General features: G+C 52.6%; 2 protein-coding genes across 2 annotated transcripts in view; both read left to right on the forward strand.

Moving 5' to 3' along the window:
• The window catches only part of LOC116948553 (uncharacterized), a 41,731-nt gene extending 34,177 nt beyond the window's left edge, over nt 1–7,554 (forward strand). Inside the window, exon 13 of the mRNA XM_032965317.2 lies at nt 752–7,554. Within this exon, the coding sequence (XP_032821208.2) occupies nt 752–5,108 (4,357 nt within the window). The 3' untranslated portion in view covers nt 5,109–7,554. The remainder of the gene's footprint in view (nt 1–751) is intronic.
• A 3,032-nt stretch (nt 7,555–10,586) lies between these two features.
• Nucleotides 10,587–23,550, forward strand: LOC116948554 (G-protein coupled receptor 39-like). Its single transcript, XM_032965319.2, has 3 exons — nt 10,587–10,931; nt 14,376–15,504; nt 22,135–23,550. Exons 2-3 carry the CDS (start codon nt 14,523–14,525, stop codon nt 22,689–22,691), a joined length of 1,539 nt encoding a protein of 512 aa, XP_032821210.2. The 5' UTR covers nt 10,587–10,931; nt 14,376–14,522; the 3' UTR covers nt 22,692–23,550.
• Nucleotides 23,551–25,343: the final 1,793 nt, after the last annotated feature.

The raw sequence follows: 25,343 nt of genomic DNA on the forward strand, positions 1-25,343 counted from the left end.
GCAGACTATGTTTTTACAACTATCTCACCAGTTATTTGTTCTTTATGGTAACAGCTGACGAGGCCATCCCACCACGAAAGATAGATTGTCGGCCTGGCTTTGTGCATAACGCACCTACTGCTATTTGGTCCATGGTGTCGCACTGCCACCTTCTTTTAAGCCCCATTCCACCCGGGCAATTGCCTCGTCCTGGGCCGTATTCGGTCAATGTCCCAAAATGTGTAAAGGAGCAAATTGGGCCTCGCCTTGTGTTTTAATTAAACACGATGGGCTGGATAAGTTGGTAGCTAATGAAGCACATTTCGGCCAAGCAGTCCTGCGGTAGCTCCTTGTGCTACTGAAGCCTAACGCACGGTTCACGCGCACTCACTCTTCATGATGAGTTATCACGGAGTGCTTTAAGAACTTTAACGAACACGTGAAATAAATATATAATAGAGTTGTTTTTGGTTAGATCGTGTAAATATAAATGTGTCATTAAACCCACCACCACCCGACAATTAGTATGGTTCGGCACGTAAATGAAACATGCCAAATCATTACTAGTTCAGCACACCGGTGTGTTGGAGAGTAAATCTACAACATTTAGAATTCGAGTATGACGTTTCGCTGGTAATTACAACCAGCCTCATTAGGCGACAGCCAGAGTTGTGGAGAAATGCTCCTGTTTCGGCCTTAAATAGAGGGGGTAAATTTGATATCGTCACTTGTAGGCCATTCACACTATTCAGGCACGTGCATGTTTCTGCAGGCAGGGTTGGCCAGCTCGGCTCGTCAAGCAGTACAGCTTCTTCCAGACGGACAGCACTGAGATCGGACCCCCTGCGATCGACGAGGGGGAGCTTGGGCACGATGTCGCCACCGGGGAACCCATTCAGGCCTTGCCAAACCACCCCTGCCTCATTGTGGCGCGTAAAAAGCCACTGTCCCGGCCGCCTACCATCCCCGTTCGCAGTTCTTCTCTACACGCGGAGATTGTCAAACTTTCACAACCACCGGTGGCGCCGGTTCTGCCACCAATGGATGAGGACTCGACAGCCGAAGATGGAGCAGAGCTGGGAGCGGGGGGCAGAATTGGGTCTGCCAAGTGGAAAGATGAGGGAGCGTGCACGGCAGTGGCCATGGGGAGCGCCGCTGTGAGAGGCCACGGGGAGGCCGAGGGTGCAACCAGAAGCGGAGGCGATGATAAGGCCAGTCGAAAGGCAGCCGAGTTGTGCCCTTGGGAGGCCACCAGCGTCCAGGGCGGGGGCACAGTCAGCCCCAAGGACAGCAACAAAAAGAGTGTAGATATGCCTGGGAGTGGCCTGCAGCCAGCGAGCCACGTAGCCGAAGTTTTCCCGTGGGAAACCGTAGCCAAGGAGTCTTCCAGCCGTCAAAAAGTCACCAAAGAGAGGGGCTCTTTGAGCAGTCACATAGCCTATGTTTGCCCCTGGGAGACGGCCGGTGGAGACACTTTGAGCGGGAAAATTGACACCGAGGACCTAGAAAACCTGTTCAACGTTTGTCCCTGGGAAAGTGTAAGTGGGAAGTCCGCCAGCAATAAAGTAGCAACTAAGCAGGGTAGCATCGTGAGCAGCAATCCGCCCAACGTTTGCCCCTGGGAGGCTACCACAAATCAGGATTGCAGGACAGCTAACATGAAGGGTAGTGGAAAGAGCGAGAAACTGGCCTCAGTTTGCCTTTGGGAGGCTGAGGGTGGAGAGATTGAGGGTGGTAGAATCAGCACCAAGGAGAGCGGCAAGAGCATTGATAAACTGGCCTCGGTTTGCCCCTGGGAGTCTCAGGGTGGAGATTTTGAGGATGGTAGAATAAGCACAAAGCAAAGCAGCAAGAGCAGTGAGAAACTGGCCTCGGTTTGCCCCTGGGAGTCTGAGAGTGGAGAGACTGAGGGTGGTAGAATCAGCACAAAGCAGAGCGGCGAGAGCAGTGGGAAACTGGCCTCGGTTTGCCGCTGGGAGTCTGAGGGTGGAGAGATTGAGGGTGGTAGAATCAGCACCAAGGAGAGCGTCGAGAGCAGTGAGAAACTGGCCTCGGTTTGCCCCTGGGAGGCTGAGAGTGGAGAGATTGAGGGTGGTAGAATCAGCACAAAGCAGAGCGTCGAGAGCAGTGAGAAATTGGCCTCGGTTTGCCCCTGGGAGGCTGAGGGTGGAGAGATTGAGGGTGGTAGAATCAGGACCAAGGAGAGCGGCAAGAGCGGTGAGAAACTGGCCTCGGTTTGCTCCTGGGAGCCTGAGGGTGTAGAGATTGAGGGTGGTAGAATCAGCACAAAAGAGAGCGGCAAGAGCAGTGATAAACTGGCCTCGGTTTGCCCCTGGGAGTCTGAGGGTGGAGAGATTGAGGATGGTAGAATCAGCACAAAAGAGAGCGGCAAGAGCAATGAGAAACTGGCCTCGGTTTGCCCCTGGGAGTCTGAGAGTGGAGAGATTGAGGATGGTAGAATCAGCACAAAAGAGAGCGGCAAGAGCAATGAGAAACTGGCCTCGGTTTGCCCCTGGGAGGCTGAGGGTGGAGAGGTTGAGGGTGGTAGAATCAGCACCAAGGAGAGCGGCGAGATCAGTGAGAAACTGGCCTCGGTTTGCCCCTGGGAGGCTGAGGGTGGAGAGATTGAGGGTGGTAGAATCAGCACAAAAGAGAGCGGCGAGATCAGTGAGAAACTGGCCTCGGATTGCCCCTGGGAGTCTGACGGTGGAGAGATTGAGGGTGGTAGAATCAGCACGAAAGAGAGCGGCGAGATCAGTGAGAAACTGGCCTCGGTTTGCCCCTGGGAGTCTGAGGGTGGAGAGATTGAGGGTGGTAGAATCAGTACCAAGGAGAGCGGCAAGAGCGGTGAGAAACTGGCCTCGGTTTGCTCCTGGGAGCCTGAGGGTGTAGAGATTGAGGGTGGTAGAATCAGCACAAAAGAGAGCGGCAAGAGCAGTGATAAACTGGCCTCGGTTTGCCCCTGGGAGTCTGAGGGTGGAGAGATTGAGGATGGTAGAATCAGCACAAAAGAGAGCGGCAAGAGCAATGAGAAACTGGTCTCGGTTTGCCCCTGGGAGTCTGAGAGTGGAGAGATTGAGGATGGTAGAATCAGCACAAAAGAGAGCGGCAAGAGCAATGAGAAACTGGCCTCGGTTTGCCCCTGGGAGGCTGAGGGTGGAGAGGTTGAGGGTGGTAGAATCAGCACCAAGGAGAGCGGCGAGATCAGTGAGAAACTGGCCTCGGTTTGCCCCTGGGAGGCTGAGGGTGGAGAGATTGAGGGTGGTAGAATCAGCACAAAAGAGAGCGGCGAGATCAGTGAGAAACTGGCCTCGGATTGCCCCTGGGAGTCTGACGGTGGAGAGATTGAGGGTGGTAGAATCAGCACGAAAGAGAGCGGCGAGATCAGTGAGAAACTGGCCTCGGTTTGCCCCTGGGAGTCTGAGGGTGGAGAGATTGAGGGTGGTAGAATCAGTACCAAGGAGAGCGGCAAGAGCGGTGAGAAACTGGCCTCGGTTTGCTCCTGGGAGCCTGAGGGTGTAGAGATTGAGGGTGGTAGAATCAGCACAAAAGAGAGCGGCAAGAGCAGTGATAAACTGGCCTCGGTTTGCCCCTGGGAGTCTGAGGGTGGAGAGATTGAGGATGGTAGAATCAGCACAAAAGAGAGCACCAAGAGCAGTGAGAAACTGGCCTCGGTTTACCCCTGGGAGGCTGAGGGTGGAGAGATTGAGGATGGTAGAATCAGCACCAAGGAGAGTGTCGAGAGCAGTGAGAAACTGGCCTCGGTTTGCCCCTGGGAGGCTGAGAGTGGAGAGATTGAGGGTGGTAGAATCAGCACAAAGGAGAGCGGCGAGATCAGTGAGAAACTGGTCTCGGTTTGCCCCTGGGAGGCTGAGGGTGGAGACATTGAGGGTGGTAGAATCAGTACCAAGGAGAGCGGCGAGATCAGTGAGAAACTGGTCTCGGTTTGCCCCTGGGAGGCTGAGGGTGGAGACATTGAGGGTGGTAGAATCAGCACCAAAGAGAGCAGCAAGAGCAGTGATAAACTGGCCTCGGTTTGCCCCTGGGAGTCTGAGGGTGGAGAGATTGAGGGTGGTAGAATCAGCACCAAGGAGAGCAGCAAGAGCAGTGATAAACTGGCCTCGGTTTGCCCCTGGGAGGCTGAGGGTGGAGAGATTGAGGGTGGTAGAATAAGCACAAAGCAAAGCAGCAAGAGCAGTGAGAAACTGGCCTCGGTTTGCCCCTGGGAGTCTGAGAGTGGAGAGATTGAGGATGGTAGAATCAGCACAAAGCAGAGCGGCGAGAGCAGTGGGAAACTGGCCTCGGTTTGCCCCTGGGAGTCTGAGGGTGGAGAGATTGAGGGTGGTAGAATCAGCACCAAGGAGAGCGTCGAGAGCAGTGAGAAACTGGTCTCGGTTTGCCCCTGGGAGGCTGAGAGTGGAGAGATTGAGGGTGGTAGAATCAGCACGAAGGAGAGCGGCAAGAGCAGTGAGAAACTGGCCTCGGTTTGCCCCTGGGAGGCTGAGGGTGGAGAGATTGAGGGTGGTAGAATCAGCACAAAGCAGAGCGGCGAGAGCAGTGAGAAACTAGCCTCGGTTTGCCCCTGGGAGTCTGAGGGTGTAGAGGTTGAGGGTGGTAGAATCAGCACAAAAGAGAGCGGCAAGAGCATTGAGAAACTGGCCTCGGATTGCCCCTGGGAGTCTGAGGGTGGAGAGATTGAGGGTGGTAGAATCAGCACAAAGGAGAGCGGCGAGATCAGTGAGAAACTGGTCTCGGTTTGCCCCTGGGAGGCTGAGGGTATAGCGATTGAGGGTGGTAGAATCAGGACCAAGGAGAGCGGCAAGAGCGGTGAGAAACTGGCCTCGGTTTGCTCCTGGGAGCCTGAGGGTGGAGAGATTGAGGGTGGTAGAATCAGCACAAAAGAGTGCGGCGAGATCAGTGAGAAACTGGCCTCGGTTTGCCCCTGGGAGTCTGAGGGTGGAGAGGTTGAGGGTGGTAGAATCAGCACAAAAGAGAGCGGCAAGAGCAGTGAGAAACTGGCCTCGGTTTGCTCCCGGGAGGCTGAGGGTGGAGAGACTGAGGGTGGTAGAATCAGCACAAAGGAGAGTGGTACTTTACCCGAGGCTTGTCCCTGGGATGTTGCGCAGTGAACTTGCCGATGATTTTCTCATGAACTTAAACGTTCACCCATTCGAGCACACAGACGTGCTCGTAGACACCAGCACACAACACATCAACACTCAGCAGCACGTACACAAACATGTACAAATAAACAATAAAAACATGGGTTTACATTTGTTGTTCTACTACTATACAGTGCAACAGATGTTCTTGTTTGGACCTGGTATGCACCCGAGATGTTGTGTTGATGAGCCGATGCGAGCACAGCGTGTTGCTGATTACAAGCTCACGGACTGCACATTAATCTAGCAGCGCCCTTTCGTTATTATTGAGCTGCCCTGACCCATGGCCTTTCAATTATCATGACCCACATTCTTACTTTGACTTTCATTCTGTGCTAACTTTGATCGTTAAATGCGAGGTGCCGTGGTTAACATCCACTCGCGGTGGTCGTGAGTGAACAGCGGCAATCCTCCCCAACCACACCCAGGAGCGTGAGGACGCGGCCGTTATTTGTCCACACGAGCGTGCGCACGCATCTACAGTCTCACACACAGAGAGTGCAAACGGTATTAACCGTTTGTGTCCTAGGACTGAAAACCAAACCGAAATAAAATCATGTTTCTTCAAAATGAACAATATGAATATTTCGGTTATCCGTTTTAACCGTGGGAGCGATGCAATTTGAATTCACATTAACCGGTTTTTAGCAATTGGTTAACCAGAAACCGAACCTTCTGAGACCGTTTTGACCCAATTGAACTGTAACCGGTTCAACGGGTTGGGTTGATGAGAACCGTACCCGAAAATCAATGGGTTCGACTCCCTGCTCACACTCACGCATGGGCAGACACCATCCTCAATTTGGCCTGACAGACTGCTGGGGCAAGTGTCGTTAGCGAGCGTCTGTGAAGTCCGGCACGGCACACGAGGGAAAGCCGTGGCCAGCGCCACACCTTAGCCGCCCTTTTTTGTCTTCCCAATTCAGCGAGATTCGTACACCACAACTGGTACTCATTTCAAGCCGAGTTGACCTAGGGGAGGCCCACAACTTTCAGACGCTCGCCGCGTGCCACTGGTCTTGTGCATCTTGGTGAGGAACGAGCTTGGGTACCCGGAGTGGTTGAGCCCGCCAGGGCTTGGAATCGTTGCTTCATTGTGGCTCGATGAGAGATAGAGTCGGTGGATGTATAATACAGCCCGATTACACTCAACGAAAGTCGCTTCAATAGAGAGACGTCGCTACGAGAGTGAATGCCACGTGACAAATTAATCGATTAGCTCTTCATAAAAACAGATGCCACTTACGGAGGGCGATGTCTCTGGACCTGCACGACGGAGCTCTATTGGAGCGTGAATGTCACCTTCATAGACATGGTCAGCGTTGGGGGAAAATGTGGCAGCGGGCCACGCCAGACAGGGCTGCTCGACACCAAACGCGTGCAACCATCGGGACTGTTCGCGGTTCCTGCTCCCATGCCGCAATGTCTCCGCAGAGGGAGACGGCAGTGAGCGTGGCTGTGCAGGGAGAACAGGTGTCATGCTGGGACCTCTGTATTTATATGTCCACCGTTGGCCATGGCTCAGTAATAATGAATGAATGCTGCGTTGACAGACGGGTCTCTGTGAAGGCGACTGCATGTTTCGTTGCTAGCGCTCCATGAAAGTGAATGAACGTGGCTTCGTGAGATAGGTAGATTGATTCTATTGTCCCAGGGGATGAATGCGAACGTCGGGCAGGCAAAACGCAATAAACGCAGAGGCTTCGCTCATTTTCGCCTCCACGCAAATGCAACGGCGGAGTGGCCCAGCGGGCGCGCTCCCTCCCACAGCGGGGCCGCGTGGGCAGCGGCGAGCCCCCCACCACAGAGTCTTCCGAGCGGCGTGGCGTGGCTCGGCTCCAGCGCCGCCCGCTCCCACGGATGAAATCTTCCCCGGTACGCACTGTGACCGAGCGGCGGCGTGAGTCCTTGAGTGAGTGTGTATGACAGTGTCTCCTGCTTCATTATTCGTCCTTGAGCAACTCGCCCTCGGTTCCAATAGGGACCGTGACTTCGGGTTACCACCTGCGCGGGTTTGACCCGGACGAGCCAGGACTGGGCGTTATCTGTATTCGAGTGGCAGCGAGAATTGCTTTGTAATCGACATCTTGAACCGTAGACTGCTCAGCTCTGTTTATTCCTAGTGCTGACCGAATCGGGTGTTGGTCCGCAGTGGAACAGGTAGCAACCCGTGCCGTGACCCCCACCCCGTCCGGTAGCCGCTGTGCGACATTTCCCCCGAATGCGCGCGAGGAGCCCCGGTGGTGCTGGTACAGAGGGAACCCCGTTCACATGCGGTGTGTGTGCGCGTGTCTGTGTGGTCGCAGTGTGTGCGTGTCTGATCGTGTCGCCACGACTATATAAGCACGGGTGTCATGGCTGTTGTTTGTCGTCGTTGTCGCCGTTATTAAAGTGTGGATGTGTTTGTAGTTGACGCGTTCGCGTCTCGTGTCTCGGTTCTGTTGCCCGCAAGCTCCTGCTGCTGCAGCTTAGCACGGAGTGGAATCGCGCCAGGGTAGCCCCGTAAATAATCAAATATTCCCATCGGCTCTGCCGACGAAAAATTCAAATGAATAGGCCACGTGTAATTCATGTGAAGGCTCTTGTCACATCCGATATCAGTCAGCTCTGGCGAAGTCCAAATCACACGTCTGCTCTGGTCTGATGTCGCAAGTGGTAGTGAAAATCCTGAACCCATCCACTGCCCAATCGGTAATTCATGGGAAAAGTTGAGAACGTTTGGTATGGGTACTATCGTTCCCATCATCACGAAGGAAGGCGCTGCAGTGTTTCACAGACGAGTATAGTGTCGCTCAAACACTCACCAACCCACAACCTGATCATTCGCTCAACAACTCACATACCCATCCATTACAGTGAGGGAAAAAAAGTATTTGATCCCCTGCTGATTTTGTACGTTTGCCCACTGACAAAGAAATGTTCCGTCTATAATTTTAATGGTAGGTTTATTTGAACAGTGAGAGACAGAATAACAACAAGAAAATCCAGAAAAACGCATGTCAAAAATGTTATAAATTTATTTTCATTTTAATGAGGGAAATAAGTATTTGACCCCCTCTCAATCAGAAAGATTTATGGCTCCCAAGTGTCTTTATACAGGTAACGAGCTGAGATTAGGAGCACACTCTTAAAGGGAGTGCTCCTAATATCAGCTTGTTACCTGTATAAAAGACACCTGTCCACAGAAGCAATCACTCAATCAGATTCCAAACTCTCCACCATGGCCAAGACCAAAGAGCTCTCCAAGCATGTCAGAGACAAGATTGTAGACCTACATAAGGCTGGAATGGGCTACAAGACCATTGCCAAGCAGCTTGGTGAGAAGGTGACAACAGTTGGTGCGATTATTCGCAAATGGAAGAAACACAAAAGAACTGTCAATCTCCCTCGGCCTTGGGCTCCATGCGAGATCTCACCTCGTGGAGTTGCAATGATCATGAGAACGGTGAGGAATCAGCCCAACACTACACGGGAGGATCTTGTCAATGATCTCAAGGCAGCTGAGACCATAGTCACCAAGAAAACAATTGGTAACACACTACGCCGTGAAGGACTGAAATCCTGCAGCACCCGCAAGGTCCTTCTGCTCAAGAAAGCACATATACATGCCCGTCTGAAGTTTGCCAATGAACATCTGAATAATTCAGAGGACAACTGGGTGAAAGTGTTGTGGTCAGATGAGACCAAAATAGAGCTTTTTGGCATCAACTCAACTCGCCGTGTTTGGAGGAGGAGGAATGCTGCCTATGACCCCAAGAACAACATCCCCACCGTCAAACATGGAGGTGGAAACATGCTTTGGGGGTGTCTTTCTGCTAAGGGGACAGGACAACTTCACCACAAAGGGACGATGGACAGGGCCATGTACCGTCAAATATTGGGTGAGAACCTCCTTCCCTCAGCCAGGGAATTGAAAATGGTTTGTGGATGGGTATTCCAGCATGACAATGACCCAAAACACACGGCCAAGGCAACAAAGGAGTGACTCAAGAAGAAGCACATTAAGATCCTGGAGTGGCCTAGCCAGTCTCCAGACCTTAATCCCATAGAAAATCTGTGGAGGGAGCTGAAGGTTCGAGTTGCCAAACGTCAGCCTCGAAACCTTAATGACCTGGAGAAGATCTTCAAAGGGGAGTGGGACAAAATCCCTCCTGAGATGTGTGCAAACCTGGTGGCCAACTTCAAGAAACGTCTGACCTCTGTGATTGCCAACAAAGGTTTTGCCACCAAGTACTAAGTCAGGTTTTGCAGAGGGGTCAAATACTTATTTCCCTCATTAAAATGCAAATCAATTCATAACATTTTTGACATGCGTTTTTCTGGATTTTTTTGTTATTCTGTCCCTCACTGTTCAAATAAACCTACCACTAAAATTATAGACTGATCATTTCTTTGTCTGTGGGCAAACGTGCAAAATCAGCAGGGGATCAAAAACTGTTTTCCCTCACTGTATCCTCATTAATCATTCATTCACTCACCCACTAAATTACCAATACACTCACCCTCGCAACTCTAGATTAATTCACTCACCCACTGGCTCACCCACTCACACAATCCTGAGTACATGTCGTATTGGCGTTATCGCCGATACGACGTGTAGCTGTGTTCCCCAGACACAGCAACCTCTAGTAGATTCACAGTCATAGGCGATTAATCTTGCTGTGTGGTATAGCCTAGGGGCATCCTCAGTGGTAGCTGTCTCTGTGTGACACAATGCTATCATCGCGAGGGAAGGCGCTGCTGTGTTTCCCAGGCACAGCAGCCTGCGGTAGATTCACCACCGATATCCCCATCACTCGCATCATCGCCTGAAAGTAAAATATTATTCCGCCCTCCTCAATCCCCTGCGGTCCCAATGGTCTGGGGCAGCAGACTCTCGTGCTGTCGCCCACCTGCCCCTATTCATGGGCATGCTCTCCCTATCTATTACATAAACACATCTAAGGTTCATAATGGCGTGTCTGACGCACGGACCTGGCATCGCTAGGAATTCTAAACCAGCTAGCAAAATCGTGGACTTCAGTTTGGTCTTCGCGTTATTTGGCGAAATGCCAGCTCCGAGGATCAGCATTCGGCGGGCTCCATTGTGTGGAGAAGGGACAATTGAATGGAACTTGGCAGTAGTTCTGTAATGTCATCATCCACAGTCCGCTTTCTCACGTGGGGGGGATACAGAACGTGGCCACGGCCTCTAGAGGGCACAGTGTGACTGGTGACCTCACGTGCCGGGAACGGTGCAGAGGGGGAGGGGCGGGAGAGAGGCCAGGGAGGAGGCAAGGAGAGTGGGAGGGAGCGAGGCAGGAGGTGAGGGGAAGGGGGCGGGAGAGAGCCGGTGGTAGATAGGGGAGGGGAGAAGGTGGCCTAGAATGTGGGGGGGGGGAGCGGAGATGGATAGAGGTGGGGTCAATGGAGAGCGAGGGGAGGAGTTGTAAAGGGAGAGCAATGCAGAACAGCAGTGGGGGGGGGGCCGGAAAGGTGTAGAAAATAAAGCAGAGGTGGGAGACGGAGGAAGAGAGAGGCAACAGGTGTGTGGGGGAGAGGGGAGAGACGGAGAGACGAGGAAAGGCTCAGGAAGGGGTGTGTATAGGGGGGGTGAGGGAGCCGAGGAATTGTGACTCCTCCACTCCTCCACGGGGACCCAGTGACCCAGGACGGGTGGGAGAGGGTAGGGCTCTGCGCTCTTCTTCACAAGACTCCACGGGACCCCCAGAGGGACCCCTGTAGGGAGCGGGGGTCGCGGCTCTCAGGTGAAGTTGACGCGGCACGAACGGCGCGGGCGACTTCCCCCAGGTGAGAGTGCACACCTGTACACCTGTACACGCGTCTGTTGGGGCAGGTGCTGCTGTTCGCGAGTCGTAGCAACGAAGGCCGGGACGGCACTCAAGGGGGTGGGGTGGCCGGAACCACGCCCGTCCGCCCTTGTCTCCCAATTGGTGATCTCTACACGTCGCACCAGGTCCTTGAGGCTGAGCAGACCTAGGGGAGACCCAGGCATGGTTCGGATAGTCGTCACACTTGGGGTTGGTGAACGATAAGCGAGAAACGAACTCGCGTTCGTAGCACAGCGCACCAACCACGACACGACCGCTCCCCACACATGCGCGTTGAACACCCACGCACATACTGTGTACAGAACAGACCTGCACACCGAAACGCGCCTGGACACGCTAACACCTGTACACACGCACCTGCTTATGGCACGCACCTGTACACGACCGCAAAAGCCGCAATTCGCCACGAAAATATCAGTGACGTCAACACGGCGCTTGTGCCAGGCTAGGTGCAACTGGAGGCCGTCAGGTGAAATGTCAAACGCTTTCCCTGCTCGCAGGAGGTTACGGCACAGACCCAGGTACTATGGGTGGACTGATGTGCCAGGCTAGGTGCAGGAGGTCACGGGACAGACCCGAGTGCTATGCGTTGACTGAGATGACTGCGTGATGCACCACCTGTGCTCCGCTGGTGGTGGTGGGGTGGTGATCATGGTGGCGTAGTCGTGAGATAATAGTGGTGGTGATGTGGTGGTGATCATGTTGGTGGTGTGGTGATGTGGTGGTGGTGGTTTGGTGGTGTGGTGATGGTGGTGATGATGGTTGTGATGGTGGTGCTCATGATGATGGTGGTTCTAATGATGGTCGTGGTGGTGGTAGTGATGTGTTGGTGTGGTGATGATAGTGGTGTGGTGATGGTGGTGGTGATGATGATAGTGATTTGGTGGTGGTGATGATCATGGGGGTGGCGATGATGGAGGTGCTCATGATGATGGTGGTGTGGTAGTGATGGTCATGATGGTGGTGGTGATGATGATAATAGTGGCGATGATGATAGTGGTGATTTCGATAGTGGTGATTATGATGATAGTAGTGGTTTGGTGGTGGTGATGGTGATTATGGTTAGTGGTGATGATGATGGTAGTGGTGTGGTGGTGGTGATGATCATAGTGGTGGTGGTGATGATGGTAGTGGTGTGGTGGTGATGATGATAGTGGTGTGGTGGTGATGATGATGGTGGTGGTGGTGATGATGGTAGTGGTGTGGTGGTGATGATGATAGTGGTGTGGTGGTGATCATGATAGTGGTGTGGTGGTGATGGTAGTGGTGTGGTGGTGATGATGATAGTGGTGTGGTGGTGATGATGATAGTGGTGGTGGTGATGATGGTAGTGGTGTGGTGGTGATGATGATAGTGGTGTGGTGGTGATGATGATGGTGGTGGTGGTGATGATGGTAGTGGTGTGGTGGTGGTGGTGGTGATAATGATGATGGTGATGATAGTGGTTTGGTGGTGCTGTGGTGGTGATGATGGTGGTGATTATGGTTAGTGGTGATGATGATGGTAGTGGTTTGGTGGTGATGATGATGATGATCACAGTGGTGTGGTGGTGATGGTGGTGGTGGTGATGATGGTAGTGGTGTGGTGGTGGTGGTGGTGATGATGATGGTGATGATGGTAGTGGTGATGATGATGATGATCACAGTGGTGTGGTGGTGATGGTGGTGGTGATGATGGTAGTGGTATGGTGGTGGTGGTGATGATGATGATGGTGATGATGGTAGTGGTGATGATGATGATCACAGTGGTGTGGTGGTGATGGTGGTGGTGGTGATGATGGTAGTGGTGTGGTGGTGGTGGTGATGATGATGATGGTAGTGGTGATGATGATGATCACAGTGGTGTGGTGGTGATGATGGTGGTGGTGTGGTGGTGGTGATGATGATGGTGGTGATGATGGTGGTGTGGTGGTGGTGATGATGGTAGTGGTGTGGTGGTGGTGATGGTGGTGGTGGTGTGGTGGTGATGTGGTGGTAGTTTGGTGTCGTGGTAATGGTGGTGATGATGGTTATGATGGTGGTGCTGATGATAGTGATGTTCATGAAGATGGTGGTGGTGATGATGGTGATGATGGTGGTGCTGATGATAGTGATGTTCATGAAGATGGTGGTGGTGATGATGGTGGTTCTAATGATGGTCGTGGTGTGGTGGTGATGTGTTGGTGTGGTGATGATGATGGGGGTGGCAATGATGGTGGTTCTCATGATAATAGTGGTGGTGATTGTAGTGATGATGGTGGTGATGATAGAGGTGCTCATGATGGTGGTGATGATGAAGGTTGTGGTGGGCTGGTGATGATGATAGTAATGATGGTAGTGGTGATGATGATGGTAGTGGTGTGCTGGTGATGATGATGGTGACGATGATGATGATAGTGGTGATGATGATAGTGATGATGCTGGTAGTGGGGTGGTTGTTGTGATGATAGTGATGATGGTAGTGGTGATGATGATGATGATAGTGGTGTGGTGGTGGTGGTGGTGATGATAGTGATGATGATGATGCTGGTAGTGGGGTGGTTGTGATGATAGTGATGATGGTAGTGGTGATGATGCTGGTAGTGGGGTGGTTGTTGTGATGATAGTGATGATGGTCGTGGTGATGATGGTAGTAGTGTGGTGGTTGTTGTGATGATAGTGATGATGATGATGCTGGTAGTGGGGTAGTTGTTGAGATGATAGTGATGATGGTAGTGGTGATGATGATGCTGGTAGTGGGGTGGTTGTTGTGATGATAGTGATGATGGTAGTGGTGATAATGATGATGGTAGTGGTGATGATGATGATAGTGGTGTGGTGGTGATGATGGTAGTGATGATGATGATGGTAGTGGGGTAGTTGTTGTGATGATAGTGATGATGGTAGTGGTGATAATGATGATGGTTGTGGTGATGATGATGATGATAGTGGTGTGGTGGTGATGATGGTAGTGATGATGATGGTAGTGGGGTAGTTGTGATAATAGTGATGATGGTAGTGGTGATGATGATGGTAGTGGGGTGGTTGTTGTGATGATAGTGATGATGGTAGTGGTGATGATGATGATGGTAGTGGGGTGGTTGTTGTGATGATAGTGATGATGGTAGTGGTGATGATGATGATGGTAGTGGGGTGGTTGTTGTGATGATAGTGATGATGGTAGTGGTGATGATGATGATGGTAATGGGGTGGTTGTTGTGATGATAGTGATGATGGTAGTGGTGATGATGGTAGTGGGGTGGTCGTGGTGATGATGTTGCTGGTGTGGGATTCATTCCTCACTTTATTTTCCGCAAAGCCGCTATCAGGCCGGCTTGGAGTCGGGATTAATAGCACGAGGCACTACCACTAGATGATAACGCGATTAATTAATGTAGACCACCCTATTCCACTGAGCATATTTAATGTAACTGTGTTTTTTAAAGACCGGAATAAGGCGAGGGGTCCGCGACGTGGCCGGACGAACTCCCGGGGCTGCCACTTGCGAGACGCCGCCGCGAGTCTCGCCGACGCGGTGACTCCTCCGTGCCGCGCGAGATCCGGGTCCCCCCGGGCTTCCACGCGCGCCGGCGATGGCCGGCGCCTTGATGGAGGAGGCGGAGGAGGATGAGGGCTGCGTGGACCTGCATAGGTTCCACGAGGTGCCCACGTGGGCGCGCGTGCTCCTCACGCTGCTCTACTCCACGCTGCTCGTCACGGGCGTGGTGGGCAACGCCGTGACGGTGCTCGTGACCGTGCGGCGTCGGCGGCGCGCGGGGCTGCAGAGCCGCGTGAGCTACCACATGCTGAGCCTGGCCGTGTCGGACCTCCTCGTGCTCGCGGTGGGGGTGCCCGTGGAGCTCGCCACGGTGGTGTGGCGCCCCGCGGGCGCGGGCGAGGCCGCCTGCAAGCTGCACTTCTTCCTGTGGGACGCCTGCACCTACGCCACGCTGTTCAACATCGCTGCGTTCAGCGCCGAGCGCTACCTGGCCGTGTGCCACCCGTTCCGCGCGCGCGCCATGACGCGGTCGCGCACCAAGGCGATGCTGCTCGCCGTCTGGCTGCTCGCCGTCGTCTCGGCGCTGCCGATGCTCTTCGCCATGGGGCTGGAGGACGCCTACGAGGCGCTGCGGGAGACCGCGCGGAGCCGCGCCCGAGCCTCCGACTGCTCCGCCGTCCTGGCGCGGCACAACGGCACGGCGTTAGTGTGCACGAGCTTGCGCACGCGCGAGACGATGTTGCGCGCCACCGTGTACACGTGCCTCGCCGCGTTCCTCGTCGTGCTGGCCGCCGTCGCCTACATGTGCCGCGAGATGGTCGTGCGCATCGAGGGGCTCGGCGCCGGGGAGGTGTCGGCCAAGTGGGAGAAGGGGGGCGGTGGGGGCGACAGGAGCAGCAGCAGCAAGAAGGAGGATGAGCAGCAGCAGCAGCGCCAGCAGCTGGGGCGACAGCACGAGGAGGATGAGAAGGAGACTCGGAAGGAGGAGAGAAAGCACCGGAGGGTGATCACGGGCACCAAGAAGGCGCCGAGGAGCAAGCTGGACGCAGCCAAGCGACAGAGCGTCCTCATGCTGGGTGAGCGGGCAGAGATCCATGGCTCATGCCAGGGGTCGGTGGATCGCGTTACGCGCACGCTGCGTGCAGGCAGTGGCGGATGAGGGCGCGTGGTTCTGGATCCACGGCTGCCTGCGCCGTTTGTAGGAGGCAGTACAGCAAGACGGTTTTTGGAAGCCTGTTGGGAGGCAGACAGCAAGTAGCTGAGTTGATCTGAGCCGTTGGGGTGGTGTCTGTAGAAGGGATGCTACCTTGTGAACCAACCCGGGACACGTTCCACACAGGAAGAGCGGTCGCTCCGGGACCGGGTCTCAGGACAAATACATTTTGGCTGCCCACCAGCAGTGGTGATGCGATACTCCCCTGAACTGTCCTGGCCAAACCGGGACAGGTGGCAACCCGAGTCACGTGCTGACGAGTCACGTGCGTGAGTGGGTAGTCGGTGAGTCGTCGTGGGGAGTGGCAGCGTAGTGGTTAGCGCGCTGCGTTACAAACCCGGTGACGCGAGTTAAATTCCCACTCACGACCAGTAACAGTGGCGGATATTTGAACCGGTTCTGATGTGCAGACATCTCTCGATTGCGGAGACAAAGGCGAATGGGCGTGGTTCTGGCCACCCACCCGCTCGAGTGCCGTTCCGGCTTCCATAGGTGCTCGTTAACAATACTTGCCCCAACGGACTGTGGAGGCTACCCAGGGGGGACTTTGCCTTTGTTTTGGGCGAGTTACTTAGTCGTTTGGCGAATGAATGAGTGGGTGAGTAGGTGGGTCAGCGGTATAGGCGCCGGCTTCTCCGCACACGTTGCTTGCACGTGTGTCGAATCCAGGGCTGTCCCGGTCAAAGCGGGACAGGTGGCTACCCTCTGTAGGGGACAGCAAAGGTAGCTTGCCGACCTGTTCACCGAGTGTACGTACGCGTTCTCCCCTCGAATGTGGGGGGGGTGGGGGGGGGGCTTCTCCGGGCGCGAACCGTAATACCGGCAGGTGGGGATACACGGGGGACACGGGATATCCGCACGCTTTTGGGATCTGGTGGCACGGGCCGGGATGACTCAGCAGGCCTCGTGTTTATTCGTCTCTGCCTAGCACGCAGCGGCGTGTGTGTTCAGGGCGTGCCGCCCCGCCAGACACGGCCGCGCGCTCCCTCGCTGGGTGAATGGCAAGGCAGTGACCCCGGCAATAAGAGACGACGAGGGGGCGAAGAGGTCACACACGGGAAGAGTGATCACCACACACAACACCACCACTACCACCACCAGGAGCCTGCAACATCAGCCGGCGATGGTTGTTGCTGTGTTTAATACCCGTCGAGTATTTTGCCATTTTTTTTACTTCACTAATTTGGACTGTGACGTCGGTGTGACGTCACGGAGTTGTTTAACGTCCAGTGCGAGGCAGTTGGCGTGTCGTGTACTTTAGGTTAATACGCCCGTAGCAATAATAACCAGGGCAGCCTGCCGGCATCGATCCGCAAATCTCTGCAACGAGCAGCGAACGCGATACTACTGGGCCACGTAAACACCCAAGTAATGATGATAGTGACGTAATGATGATAGTGACGTAATGATAAGTAATGTGACGCGTGACATGATGATAGTGACGTAATGATAAGTAATGTGACGCGTGACATGATGATAGTGACGTAATGATAAGTAATGTGACGAGTGACATGATGATGAGTGACGTAATGACTAGTAATGTGACGAGTGACATGATGAGTGACGTAATGACAAGTAATGTGACGAGTGACATGATGATGAGTGACGTAATGACAAGTAATGTGACAAGTGACATGATGATGAGTGACGTAATGACAAGTAATGTGACAAGTCACATAGTGACGTAATGATAAGTAATGTGACGAGTGACATGATAGTGACGTAATGACAAGTAATGTGACGAGTGACATGATAGTGACGTAATGATAAGTAATGTGACGAGTGACATAATAGTGACGTAATGATAAGTAATGTGACGAGTGACATGATAGTGACGTAATGATAAGTAATGTGACGAGTGACATGATAGTGATGTAATGATAAGTAATGTGACGAGTGACATAGTGACGTAATGATAAGTAATGTGACGAGTGACATGATGAGTGACGTAATGATAAGTAATGTGACGAGTGACAATGATGAGTGATATACCGATGAGTGACGTTCCAATGAGTGACGTTCTAATGAGTGACGTTCTAATGAGTGACGTGCCATTGAGTGACGTTCTGATGAGTGACATGCCAATGATGGACTTGCCTATCAGTGACCTGCCGATGAATGTTTCAATGAGTAACGTTCTGATGAGTGACGTGCTGATGAGTGACGTGCCGATGATGGACTTGCCGATGAGTGACATGCCGATGAATGACGTTTCAATAAGTGATGTGCTGATGAGTGACGTTCCAATGAGTGACGTTCCAATGAGTGACGTCCTGATGAGTGATGTTCCGATAAGTGACGTTCCGATAAGTGACGTTCTGATGAGTGACGTGCCGATGATGGACTTGCCAATGAGTGACGCGCCGATGAGTGACGTTCCAATGAGTGACGTGTCAATGAGTGACCTGCCATTGAATGACGTTTCGATGAGTAACATTCCAATGAGTGACGTTCCGATGAGTGACGTGTCGATAAGTGACGTGCCATTGAATGACTTTCCGATTAGTAACATTCCAATTAGTAACGTTCCGATGAGTGACGTTCTGATGAGTGACGTGCCAATGAGTGACATTGCGATGAATGACGTGCTGATGAGTAACGTGCTGATAATTTTTTTATTATTTGGCAGTCCCTCGGATCAAGGATGACTTCCTTTCACAGTGATTCTGTGTGTTCTTATATGACTGTAAACCCCAATGTGAGATCCACAAACTCTGCCACAGGTGGGGCAGGAGGTTCAGGATGGGATGGGTGCATTGAGCTACAGCACACTCCTTTCACTGCATCCATTTGAATTCCTTATTTACTTGCGGGTGAGACTCAAGATGCACGATGCCAACCCGAATGCTTCTCCAGTTTGTGCGAGCTTGAGTTAGGGACTCCCATGGAGTTGATGTTAATGTCACATTTCTTAAGTGATGCTTCAAGAATGTCCTTGAACATTTTCTTTTGTCCTCCTGGGGATCTCTTACCATGGTGGAGTTCAGAGTAAAGGACTTGCTTTGGCATGCGGAAGACATGATCCACCCAGCGGAGGTGGTTGTGAGTGATCAGTGCCTCAATGCGAGGGAAGTTGGCCTGGGGGAAGATGCTGACATTGGTTCCCCTGTCTTGTCCTGCCATCGATTTTGGAGTATTTTTTTAGAAGCATCGATGGTGGTACCTCTCCAGTGCTTTGAGGTGCTTGCTGTAGGTTATCCATGCCTCCGAAGCATAATTCAGATCACTGTTGCCCTGTATAACATGACCTTGGTATAAGTTTTGAGGTCTTGGTCTTGGGGAAACTCGCTTCCTCAGGCAGCCAAAGGCTGCGCTAGCACATTCGAGATTATGGTATATTTCATCATTAATGTCTGCCCTCGCAGACAGGTGGCTTCCAAGTTATGGAAAGTGATCCACATTTTCAAGGACCTCATTATGGATCTTGATTGATAGGGGGTGGTGATGTTCAGAAGAAACAGGTTGCTTAAAACATCTACAATGGTTTGAAACCCTGAGTGTGCGCAGCCACATGCGTCATATGCATACTGCAATTCAATGACCGAGATTTACATCGTATTTGTTCTATATTGGAGTTGGCCGTAGATTGCACAGTTTCCCGTCTGTTTTGTAGATGAGCTCCACACCTGCAGGGAGCTTGTTGGGAGTGAGGTGGAGCATCGCGGTGATAAAAAATGAAAAAAGTGTCGGTGCAGTGATGCAGCCTTTCTTGAGCTCGGTCCAAACTGGGAAAGGGTCTGGGGTAGATCCGTTGGAGAGGACCACAGCTCGAATGTTATCGTGGAGTAGACGATGGATGTCTACACGTTTTTGTGGGCAGCCGAATTTAAGGAGAATGTTCCACAGCCCCTCTCGATTTGACTGACTCGAAGGCTTTGTTGAGGTCAAAGAATGCCATAAGCAGAGGTTGGCATTATTCCCCGCCTTTTTCCTTTATTTGTCGTGCAGTGAAGATCATGTCACCTGTGCCTCCTGAAGGTCTGAATCCACAATATGACTCTGGAAGGAGCACTTTTGCTACTGGGAGGAGGCAGTTGAGGAGGGTTCTTGTGATTGTTTTTCCTGTGGCAGATAGCAGCGATATTCCTCTATAATTATCACAATCAGACTTGTTACCTTTCTTAAATATTGTCACTATCATGGCATCTCTGAGATCTCGTGGCAGGCTCTCTTCTTCCCAAACGAGGTTGATAAGCCATGAATTCGTGACAAAAGTTATTCTCTGCCATATTTGAGTATTTCATCCAGGAATTTAATTTGGCCCAGGGGCCTAGTTGTTCCTGAGTTGTTGAATTGCCTTTCTAAAGCTCTTGCTGGGCGGGGATATAGCCACGATTATGTCCGATGGGTCTGCTGCGGGATGGAGTCAAGTACGTTCTCATCGAAGTCAGTCTATTGGATGAGAATGTCTTTGCAGAGTGTTCTCCAGTGGGCATTCACGGCCTCTCTATCTTTAATGAGGTCACCTCTCTCCTTGGCTCTCAGAGGTTTTGGTCCTTTTGGGTCATAGATGGTTTTGATGGCACTGAAAAATCCACGCTTGTCTTGGTTATCTGCCAGATGCTGAATCTCCTGTGCTCTCTCAACCCACCATCTGTTCTTCAAGTCATGGGGTTTTCGTTGGACTTCGGGCTTCAGATGTCTGTAAGATTGTTTTATTTTTTTCCTTGAGTCAAGATTTTGCTTCTAGGCCATAAAAGCTTTGCGTTTGTGGTCTATCAACTCCTGGATCTCCTTATCGTTCTCATCAAACCAATCTCTGTGCACTCTGGTAGAGAAACCAAGAGCCTGTTCAAAAGCACTGATTATAATGGTAGACTTCATGGCAGACCAGGCACTGTGGACACTCTATGGTTGTTGGTGAAGTGAAGTCAAGTTGGCAGTGGCAACATTTATTTTACATCCGTCACTTTGGGGCTATGTTTATGGAAATGACAGAGTGGATGAGCCGGTGGTCAGTTCATTAATCGTCAGTCCCTGTCATGGCTCAAGTGCTGAGGACTTCCTTACGGTCTCTGGCTCGGATGATGATGTAGTCTATCAGGTGCCAGTGCTGTACTTGCCTTTCTGATCAAACAGAGTGTTGGGAATGACAAGCCCATGTTCTAAGAATTTTGTCAAGAGGAGGATTCCATTGAAGTTAGTTTCACCAACTCCTTCCCTGCTGATTGTATCTTTCCAGAGATGGATGTTCCTTTCAACTCGGGCATTAAAGTCTCCAGGAAGGAACAGTTTGCCTTCCATTGGAACTTGAGTCAGGATTTGTTTGAGACTGGAGTATAATTCCTCTTTGGCTTCATCTGTAGTATCAAGAGTCGGGGCATAGGCACTGATCACAGTGGCATGCCGTTTCCACGTTAGGGTGAGCCGGATGATCATTAGGCGTTTGTGTATTCCAAAATGGGTATCACTAAGACGACTAATCAGTTTTTTTTACAGAAAAGACCAATTCCATGGAGACGCCGTTCTTCCGATTTCTCCTTCCAGAAGAAGGTGTACCCACCGCCTAGCTCCTTGAGGCTGGCCTCCTCCTGCCCTGCGTGGTCTCACTCAGGGCAGCAATGTCAACGCTGAAGTGTCTTGAGTTATCGGGGAATTATTGCAGTGCAATGCTTGGGTTTGTCGCTGTTGGGGTTGCTCACGAGGATCCTGACATTCCAGGTCCCAAACTTAATTTCATCTTTTATTTTTTCACCGCAAAAAGGGGTGATCCGACTGGCTGCTGTAAACCAGTCGGGAGGGTTATGAGGTGGACTTTGTTTGAGGATGGCTTTTTCTGGTCCCATCCCCGAATTGGGTGAGCCGAATGGACCCTACAGAGGGCTGCTCAGTCGCAGTTACAGCTGCCAGATTTCACTCCTGCCTCATTCAAGTGTCAGACGACCATCTTATAATTGCCAATGTCATGGCTGAGAGCCTCCAGACATCACAACCTTGCTCCTGTCGCTATTAGTTGATCGCCAAAGGGCTTATTGTGTTCTTGGGTGAAGATCGGCCAATGGAAGGGGCCTGTACATGATTTATCTTAATGTGGAGTTTCTGTTGCACGCCAGCAACCGCAGATCTTGACAGAGCAGGGCCGTAGCCCAATGGCTAGCTAAACCGAGATGATTGGGAACCGTGCTCTGCTGTAGCCGAAATCTGCCTTCACACCCGTTGAGGGTACAAGTACCCACTTGCCGTTGTGGGACCTGTGTCAGTGCCCCATCAGCTGGGTGTTAATCAGGGTTCCTGCCAGGCCTTTACGGCCACCGTAGAGTCAAAGACCCCACCGTACTTCAACCTGTCCAGGTTCCAACACAAGTAACGGGGGGGTTGGACTTTTGGAACCCTGCCGATGACGGGTGACATGCCGACGAGTGACGTGCTTCATCTGTGTGCATGTGTGTGCGTGTGCGTGTGTGTGCGTGTGTGCGTGTGTGCGCGTGTGTGTGCGTGTGTGTGTGCGTGTCTGCGTGTCTGCGCGTGTGTGCACGTGTGTGTGCGCTCGCAGAGCTAGTGGTGCTGGCGCTGGCCGTATGCTGGCTGCCCTTCCAGGCGACGCGCATCATGAGCGTGGTGCGCTCGCACGGCGAGTGGACCGTGGCCTACTACCGCGCCTTCCAGATCACGCACCGCATCACCGACTGCTTCTTCTTCCTCAGCTCCACCGTCAACCCGGCGCTTTACTGCCTAAGCTCCCCCCAGTTCCGCCACGCGTTCTGGCAGTGCCTATGCTGCCGCTTCTGCAAAGACGCCGAGGAAAACGTGGCTGGCGGCAGAACGGCGAGGACAGGAGCGGCGGCAGCAGCGGCGACGGGGAGAAGCGAGAGAGGAGACAGCAGCCACGGCATCACGGACAGCGACTCCTCCACGTACGCCACCGGAGGGGGAGTGTTCGCCCGCGGGCTCAGCATCTTCACCAAGACGCGCTGGGGCCGCGGGAAGGGGCGGGCGGCGCCTGCCGGGGCCCTCCCCGTGGGGAGCCCCGGCCCACCGGGGGCCGGGCCCGCGGAGCACACGGTGCAGCTTGTGGGGAGCGCCGCCACCGTGGACGAGAGCTCTGTGTAGCCAAGCTCACCGAGTGGCGACGACGCCCGGGGGAGAGCCGCGCCACCGAGCCGAGCTGAGCGGGCCCCCCGCGGTGAACTGAGGAGAGTTGCTGGGAACTTTGGGCCACCCCAACGGTGTTTGTTCCATGGGCCACGCTCTGCTGAACAACCACCGTCAGTCTCACGGTGCATACCTGGCCTATGTCGGTTTGGCGGACAATATTGATCCATACCTTCCAATGTTCTGCTCATTAATGTTGTTGGTGTTGTTGTGAAGCTCGTTTACCCAGGAAATCATCACTGAATTTCCAGACTCGTTTTCAGGAGAGTGCTGCAGAGTTGTTGCTGCTGCTTTGATTCCAAATGAGTAATTTGCAGGTCATTAATTTTCAGATTGTGATGTTTTGGCCAACATTGGGTGTGTGGGTTTAGCTCTGAGAGGAAACCCATGCAGAACAGGGGGAGAACATATAGACACATTTCAGACAACACAACAAAACTTAAAAAAAGCACTCAAGCCTTTGTGCATAATGCAAAAGCCATCAGAACTTCCTGAGAAACGGCACTATGGTGCCCTCTTTAGTCACCAGCAAAATATATTTGAGTAAATGTGACCACCGACTGACCAGCAGAAGCAGTGATGATGTGATTAACAACTGTGGACCGGTTTTGCCCGCATTAACACTCATCATCAGAGGAGTCACCAATCTAGATTTGAAGTTTTCGTGACTGCAAGGATCCATACTCTTTGGTTCTTTCGGTAAAGTCACGTAGGTATAAAATAAAATAAATCATCAGGTGGGAAAGCCACAGCAATATATTTTTTTGCTGAAGTGGGAGAGAGCTACCGTGGTAAGAGGTAGTATAGGTAAGAGAGGAGGGAGGGGCAAGGGAGGGGGGTAGGGGGAGGGGAGCGTTGCATGGACGCTAGGAGAGGGAGACATGAAGTTCGGACGTGGGGGGGAAGTGGGCGGTGCTGGAAGTGGGAGGCTGAGAGCGCTGGGGATGCGCGGGGGGTGGGAGCTACAAACAAACCAGCAACAGTACCAATAAAGCCAACAACCACAATTCAGCAGCAATGCCAAACGCGTAGGAATGCAATTAACTCGTCAAAATATACTAGTACCCGGTAAATATGATGGAACAACCATAATGTTCACTGCTGCAAAGTTTGCCGATGTAAACTATACATAAGTGTGGCCACATTGCAGTTCTTCAGAAACTGCTGATGGTTGTTCCATAATGCACAAATGTCGGGTGCTTTGTGCGCGGGTTTTCGTGTGTGTTGTTTGAAGGCCGTGGCTCTCCAGCCTGCACTGTGATTCTGTTGCGGTGATAGGAATCAAAGATCCCCCATATAGCCTTAACAGACTGTAGGGGCAAGTGCTGTAAGCGAGCACCTATGAAGGCCGGAACGGTACACGAGGGGGTGGGTGGCCAGCACCACGCCCGACCGCCTTTGTCTCCCTAGTGACGATGTTTACACACCGCACCAGGTATTCATTTGAGGCTGAGTCGACCCAGGGGAGGCCCGGGACCGGTTCAGATAATCGTCACTGATGTTGGCCGTGAGCGGGAATCGAACCCGGGTCGCCAGGTTCATAGCGCAGCACGCTAACCGCTCTTCCAAGACGTCTGGGCGTCGTGGAAGAGGAGGCCAAGTACCCTCTAGGTCTCCCTCTAGTGGAGCGCCGAGCTGCGCCTTTGCCTTGTAACTGAGAAAAGAGGGCACGTGAACCACGTGGCAGTGACTTGGGCCACCGTGCCGTTTGTTACGTCCTCGAGTGCCCATCGGTGAATTCGTTACTGACATTCCACGAGAACTAGTGACCAGTTCTTGGCACTGGGAACCGGTAACTGATTCTGAAAACGGTTACCAGTTGTCCCGGTAATCATCTGGCAAACCTGATTTGGAGTGCCTCGGTGATCCAGAGAGAGCAAGAGAGTGACGTGAGTGTTGAAGCGCTTGGAAGGACTACCCTGGCCAGACAGGTCAGTGGGAAAGAGGCCTCTCAGAGGCCTGCAGTGGGCAGTGTCTGTGAATGTCCGTGTGGTGGTGCAAAGAGGGGGCTGGCGTCGGGCCCGCAGCCTCACGGTAGGGGGTTGCTAGAGGGCGAATGTGGATGAACCAGAATAAAAAATAATAACAGCGATGGGATTTGTAATGCGTGAGTCTGAGGCGTCGAGCAAGGCTGAGTATTACTCGAAAGCCAGACAAGAGATGGGGCCTTTGAAAAGAAGCTGGGACCTTTAAGAGTCTCTTCAAAGTCGGTGTATATTGAACGCTGCTGCTGCTGCTGTGAATATGCAGCCTGGATGATGTCCGCGTTTAAGACGGAGCCATGGGCTGCAGCAGATAAACAACGCCCGGCAGTGACTCTGGTCCTGTTCCTTGGTGCAGAGGGGAGGAGGAAGGAAGATTTTGAGTGGCTCTGCTGCTGTGCAGGAGAGTTACATCGTGAGCTGTAGTGCAGGACGACAGGAGCGAATAGTGACATGGTGGACGACCGCAAGCTGAGGTGCAGTGGTGGCACGGGCAGCAGGCGAACTCGCAGCTGACCCTGCTGGTGATGGAGAAGCCAGTGGAGGGAGCAGAGGCTGGCAAGAGAGCCTAGGGCGAGATAGTTTCACGACCATTGGTCAACAGCTGTGCAAAGCCCCAGTATAGGCC

Source organism: Petromyzon marinus, chromosome 34, assembly GCF_048934315.1.
Source record: "Petromyzon marinus isolate PM22_M1 ecotype Great Lakes invasive population chromosome 34, UKy_Petmar_22M1.pri1.0, whole genome shotgun sequence".
Lineage (NCBI taxonomy): Eukaryota > Metazoa > Chordata > Hyperoartia > Petromyzontiformes > Petromyzontidae > Petromyzon > Petromyzon marinus.